General features: G+C 46.7%; 1 protein-coding gene across 1 annotated transcript; it reads right to left on the bottom strand.

Annotated features, from left to right (window-relative positions):
- Positions 1–937: 937 nt before the first annotated feature.
- LOC139537146 (procollagen C-endopeptidase enhancer 2-like) lies at positions 938–5,239 on the bottom strand. Its single transcript, XM_071338104.1, has 9 exons — positions 4,944–5,239; positions 3,662–3,770; positions 3,304–3,562; positions 3,011–3,135; positions 2,678–2,814; positions 2,152–2,528; positions 1,971–2,048; positions 1,556–1,726; positions 938–1,375 (listed from the first exon to the last, which is right to left on the bottom strand). Exons 1-9 carry the CDS (start codon positions 5,039–5,041, stop codon positions 1,245–1,247), a joined length of 1,485 nt encoding a protein of 494 aa, XP_071194205.1. The 5' UTR covers positions 5,042–5,239; the 3' UTR covers positions 938–1,244.
- Between the last annotated feature and the right edge of the window lie 1,222 nt (positions 5,240–6,461).

Here is a 6,461-nt window from a genome sequence, read left to right as displayed (position 1 = left end):
AGTGTTCTCTGGGGTGATCCATGTCTCCGTCAGGGACATAAAGTCTACTGACTGAGGAGCAGCTGGAGTAGCAGTGTTCTCTGGGGTGATCCATGTCTCCGTCAGGGATATAAAGTCTACTGACTGAGGAGCAGCTGGAGTAGCGGTGTTCTCTGGGGTGATCCATGTCTCCGTCAGGGACATAAAGTCTACTGACTGAGGAGCAGCTGGAGTAGCAGTGTTCTCTGGGGTGATCCATGTCTCCATCAAAGCCAAAAAGTCAAGGGACTGAAGGGCAGCATAGGCTGAGATGAACTCGGCGTTCTTGACCGCAGATCGGCAGTTCCAAACGCCAGGAGTTACACATGGGTTGAGCATGCAGGGTACACTAAATTAGAAGGGATGCTGCCAAGAGGTGGGGAGCATCTATAAAGCCTTCAGTGAGAAGAGTGAACAGGTATAGACAACACACATAGAGTTGCCAAAGCTACAAGTGCCCCTGTGACAACAATTTTGGACCGCCTTGTGGCCCCCCTAAATGTGGAGTATGAAATCATTTTTACATAGCAAAAATTAGTTATCTTCTTTTTTTACATCCGTTGTTAGACAGTGTCAACGATGATGATTATGAACATGGTCTTTTGCCTGCTAATGCCTGCAATGCAGTGAAGAAAACGATGACAACAATAACGTCTAATGTAACCGGCCCCTCTAACAGTACAACTGGCCCCAGCTTGGCCCCCCCCCCAGTTGAAATGGTCTAGAACCGCCACTGGTCAGCAGTTCACACACCAAGTAGGCCACTAATTCTTTGAGAGGGTAGTGGCACCTGTTTTGTGTGTCATAGGAGGTTCTTTTGTAAATCTGATCACTAGGTGGCACACCATCATTGTATTGCAGTAAAACTATACTGAATGGGACATAAAGTTCATGTAATAAACATATCAAACCAACACCATGTGTTATAAATCCTTTATTGAGAGACATCATTTACAAAAATAATATAATATATAGCCCTATTATGAGGTGGGTCAAACTGTTGTTATGTGATGCTTGTCATTTAATCTGAACCTGTGAGCGACCCATGAAAAGAGATTTCAGCAATTAACTTAGTGTCATCAAACATTAAGTGAAAGAAACAGATAATTCACTTCATTAGGGACTCCTCAAGAATAGAAACATTTTTTGGGGGCACCGTAACCTTGCTCGTCATGGTATCCATGCACGAGGCTGAATTTCCCTGATTGGTGGACTGGGGTGTGAGGTTAGCATGGTTGGTTGTTAATATTGGTCAGCAGTTTGTGATGCGGGGCCTTATATGGGGCAGTGAAAGCCCCAGGAGCCATTGTTCCACGCCCATCCTCATCAACCTGGCCCATCAAGATGTAAGGCATTCCTGAGAAAGAGATTGATCAAAAATGCATTTATTAGGCAATCTGGCAATACTGTCTATGATGACACAACAGTCTATGCTGATAAGTCAGCAGTGTGTGTGCATCTGTGCATGCATGTGTGTTTACATGTATGTGTTGAGTAATGCTGTACATGCCAGTCAGATTGTCTGGGAAGAGGTTACCTTTGCGGATGATAGGGCACTTCTTGCAGGCTGACACCAGTTTGACAGACATGTTCTCTCCAGCCTGGGTGATGGTCAGCTGGCTAGCTTTGTAGGCCTTGATGAGAGACACACTGATATAGACACTGCCCTGAGGACCAGGGGTCAGCGCTGTCACCTTACCCGTGATCACTGAAAGAGAGAGAGAGAGAGAGAGAGAGAGAGAGAGAGAGAGAGAGAGAGAGAGAGAGAGAGAGAGAGAGAGAGAGAGAGAGAGAGAGAGAGAGAGAGAGAGAGAGAGAGAGAGAGAGAGAGAGAGAGAGAGAGAGAGAGAGAGAGTGTTTTGTTGCCTGAGCAATGCTGTGAACTTGTTATGACCTTAAATCGCTTGATTAATTTGGCTATCCAATGATGCTAGCTGTCTAGTGGAACTCACCAAATTCACTGGCACAGAAACTGCTCTTGATATTTCCATCCCTCTTACATGCCTTTGCACACAGTGGGTTCAAGTGAACTAGAAAATACAAACATTGTTTACACACACAGCCACACAAACACACAGACATATGTATACATAAACTCAGGTCTTGCTACACCAGTTCTTCAGCTTCTCTTACCTGGCTTCTTGCTGTCTGGTCTAGTAACTCTGGTCCTGTCTGGGCCTGGCTTGTTTGGTGGGCGGGTCCTGACTGGTTTGATTGGTTTGGGCTTGGCAGTGGGCTCCTGGGGCTGTGGGGTTGGGGGGGGCTGGTGTCTGGCTGTAGTGGGTGGTTGGGTGGTAGTGGTGGTGATGACTGTTCTCTCAGGCAGGATGGGTTTAACAACAGGCTTCCTGGGGACTGAGTCTTTACGGGGTCCTGATCCTGTGTTGTCTACTGTGGGGGTTCTGGATCCGCGGGGGACGCTGGTGTAACTGGCCATGAAGCCATCAGAGGTCACGCTGAGGTCAGACACAAATTGTACTAGGAGCACGTTCCCATTGGTCACAATGGTTCTGTGGGCAGAGAATAATACAGAAGGAGGATTGGAAGAGAGTAGAGTGACAAGAACAAACAGATATACAATATATGATCATAGATGTAGACCACTAACAAGCATAATCATAAACACAGGCAAACACACATACAGTCGTGTACCACTCACTGGGGGCTGACGTCTCCACAGTATTTTCCAATGCGTCGAGAGTCATCTTTTTCTCCACCGTTGAAGAAGGCCACATAATCAAAGCGGCAGTAACTGTCTGACTCCACATCAAACTTATCAAACTTCACCTCAATCACCTAGCCCACACACAGAAATAAACAGAATGACAAATACAACAACGTTACACACTAGGAACGTAATTTGAAACTCCAATATATTTATGCATATTGGTGCACATTTGGTTCTGTGGTTGGTGCAACATAATGACAGCATCATTTGCAGAAGTCCATTAAGAATAAAGAGCATGGAGAGCTGAACATGATGACTAATAACCTGATCCCGCTCTACTGTGATGAGCCAGGAGCAACTGATGCCTGCTGGGTAATTCTTCTCTGGCCAGTTAGGTGTTTTAACTTCACCCTGGGCTTTTGTCATCTTTCCTCCACAGAATTGGTGCTCTGAAATGATTTATACACAGATCAATAAATAATCAGGTGACTAAAAGATTTGACAGTGGGTATACGCCTACGTTACAGTATGTGAGCTAATGGACATAGGAAATCGCAAAGATGTTGTTCCTTAGAAAAAACAGAGAGTGAGAGCCCAAGTTATACTGTAAAGCTCACCATCCACATGTGGTTTTCCTCCATTGAAGTAAGCCAGGAAGCCCCTTCCTCCAGTCTCAGAGTCGCTCACCATCTCCAGCATTATGTTGTTGGTGGTGGAGATGAGAGTACCAGGCCTGAACGTTCCACAGAACCTCCCCAGCTTCTGCACCATGTTGGAGTGGCCATTGTACACATCCAGGTAGTCATAGCGACACATGGGGTCAGCCTCCAGGTCAAAGATGCGGAAAGAGAGCATGACCACATTGCCCTCTGGGACCTGAAGTTTAGAGAGAGGGCAGAACAGGCTTTAGGTCAATATGTAGGTTAAATTCAGAGTAATGGTGAAGTGGTATGTAGTGCAGGGCCAGTGACTCACTGTAATGCGCCAGGTACATTTGCTGTTGGGTTTGTAGTAGTTTGGAAATCCTTCACTGCCCACAAAGCCTGAGTCTGCAACCATGTCTCCCCCACAGTGGAACACGGGCCTGAGAGAGAGTAGGGTGGGAAAACAGTGATGTATTATCATGTACTGTACTTTGTAAACGTTGACTTAGGTTTACCACATCACTATCACTTTGAGTTTGGGAAACTCGCGCACACGCACGCACGCACGCACGCACGCACGCACGCACGCACGCACGCACGCACGCACACACACACACACACACACACACACACACATACACACACACACTTCATCAACAAATCATCTCTAAATCCCTCAGGCACCCAACGATAATGCCTCCTCTTGGCACACTGGTGTCAGTTTCAGGAGAATGGGAAGAGAGCGGGGATGTAGACAGGATGGAGACTGGGCCAAGTTAGCGGAGGTGAAGGTGTTCTTGACTAGAGCTTCATCAATGAGACCTCCCCCTAAAAAAGAAAAATTCTCCCCTATTCTCCCCTAAATTCGTCCAAGTTTCTAACCCAACCACCCAGTCTCCCCCTCACCCCATGCACCTCCACGTCTGCTCAAATAATTAATCCAAGCTCCTTTTCCAACGGAAAAATACCAAACCTGGACTAATACCAGAATACTTTCATTGATAAATATATAATTGTTTGCCAGTGGCCTCACAGACAGTCATGGGGACAGACACATTGGAGACTGTCTCTACAGGGGACAGAGGTGCACAAACATAACTCATACCTAGTGTGGAGCATCAAAACAGCTAGTAGAGACATAGTCAAGAAGAAACCAAATAAAACCCACAAACTTAGTCATTACCATTATCACAACCGGAGGACAAAATAACTTTTCTAGGACTCCAGCCAACACTCAAGGCTTGACCTCAAACACATTGAGGAAGCGCCCAGTCTGTCACATTATAGGAGCTCAGACTTACAGAATCCCAGCAGACAGAGGCAAGCTGATGAAAGCTAAGATGTCCAGCCAGAGTCAAGCCGTCCTGATCCAACCCCACACAGACACACACAGACCTCAAAGCAATGGCATCCGGGGCAGCTCAACCACATCAACACCATGGACCATTCACAACAACAACACTGCCATACCCCTAAGCTAACATACAAATGCAGGAAGCTCCGATAGGAAGTTCAGAGCACACTGCGTGAAATCTGTAAAGCCACACTGTAAAGCCTCTTGCAAACATACATTGCACACACACCAACAAGCCCAATACACTCATATTCCCTACCTGGTGTAGTTAGTCTCTGGTTGGCTCTGGCCCTGTGCCCATCCTAAACATAGAGCCAGGAGCACAGAGAGACCCCAGGTACAATGCTCACACTTCATGATGCCGAGAGCAAACACAGTAAGAGGGTAAAACAGAAGAGAGAGATGGGAGCAAGAGAGGGGAGAGCTGGAGGACAGGGGGAGGGAGCCACTGGAGAGGCATAAAGAGGGAGTGAGAGAGAGAGAGAGAGAGAAGGAGAGAGATGCTGAGAGGTTAGGAGCTAGAAGGAGACATGACGGGGGAGACGTCGCGAGGGGGAGGGGAGTGTTTAATTAGAACCAGATGCTGTCTCAATGTTAACATTGGCCTCCATGCAACAGAGGGGGTAAAAGTAAAAGAGAGAACAAGAGACTAACTTCCCACAATGGCTGCACACAAGTTTGTGCAATAGACTAATTCAAGGCCATAAATAACTGAAACAGCTTATTACCGTTGCACACAGAGCATGCTAAATTATAGCATTTATCTTGGTTGTTGCCAGGTTAATTACGGCATCGGTCTCAGTAGATCACAGAGTCTGCTGGATCATTATGATGCCTGGTTCCTGGCTGCACAGGTGGAGGTAGAGCCTGGGGTACTAGGTGGCCAGGACCATTACAAAGAAGGTCACTTCTCTTTAAATTCCAGTGTGACCTTTTGACCACTAGCTTGACTGATGTATTTAGAATAATGGTTCTTTATCAAATTTATGACACTTTTGATGTTCATGAATATCATAGGCTATTAGAACGACTTTAGCTAAGCAACTTTCCAAAGTTAGATGAACATAAAGGTACACCCAGTATCTGAAGCCCCGTATTTATTTTTGACCATATTCCCCCAGCCCCCTAGAGCTCCTTTAGCTCCACAGACCGACAGACAGACACACAGCCTCCCAGTCAGAGTGTCTTCATCAACCCCCACAATGCAACGAGATAGGGAACAACACCCCAGAGAGGCCTGGGGGAGTGTTCACATGATGTGGATCTGTAAAGCCGACCCTTTTGCCCGCATCGCTGGGCTGGGGCCTTTAGAGGGGGTGCCGTTTCATGCAGACCATAAAAACAGCCTCTTTCAGGCGGACAGAGCAGTAAAACCATGACCAAAGAACATAGGAGGTGGAATATGTTTATACATTCACATCCTCTAGTCATAATTACAGATGGTCTCTCACTTTAACATGGATTCATGAATTACTGACTGATTGATATAAGCAAGAGCCTATGGGACCGTTTGAACTGCTTGAAATGTTGTTATGGTTGTGTTATGATCATGTTATGATACACCCCGCCATCAAGAATGCTATGGCACGGCTGCTCATTAGCTTGCCTTGAACTCCCCAGTCAGTGTCTGCTGCCTGCTGTGTGTTAAGCTACATCTCTGATAAGAGGCTGAGACAGCAGGAATGTGCTGACGTGCAGAGTGAGTCTGCTGGGGGGCGGATGGCGTCTGTGTGTGAGGACTGCTGCTGCTAGAGCGGGGGAGCATGAGTGACCGTAA

This window comes from Salvelinus alpinus, chromosome 13 (assembly GCF_045679555.1).
Source record: "Salvelinus alpinus chromosome 13, SLU_Salpinus.1, whole genome shotgun sequence".
Classification (NCBI taxonomy): Eukaryota; Metazoa; Chordata; class Actinopteri; order Salmoniformes; family Salmonidae; genus Salvelinus; species Salvelinus alpinus.
Note: the sequence above shows the minus strand (reverse complement) of the source record. Positions and strands in the feature narration are given on the sequence as shown.

What these genes read in the sequence shown, in the direction of transcription:
- LOC139537146 (XM_071338104.1), bottom strand. Translation starts at nt 5,041, where the DNA reads ATGAAGTGTGAGCATTGTACCTGGGGTCTCTCTGTGCTCCTGGCTCTA. An exon ending in TGTGGAGACGTCAGCCCCCA is followed by an intron (nt 2,529 to 2,677) that starts GTGAGTGGTACA and finishes CTCTGCCCACAG; the next exon opens with AACCATTGTGACCAATGGGA. An exon ending in ACCAGACAGCAAGAAGCCAG is followed by an intron (nt 2,049 to 2,151) that starts GTAAGAGAAGCT and finishes TGTATTTTCTAG; the next exon opens with TTCACTTGAACCCACTGTGT.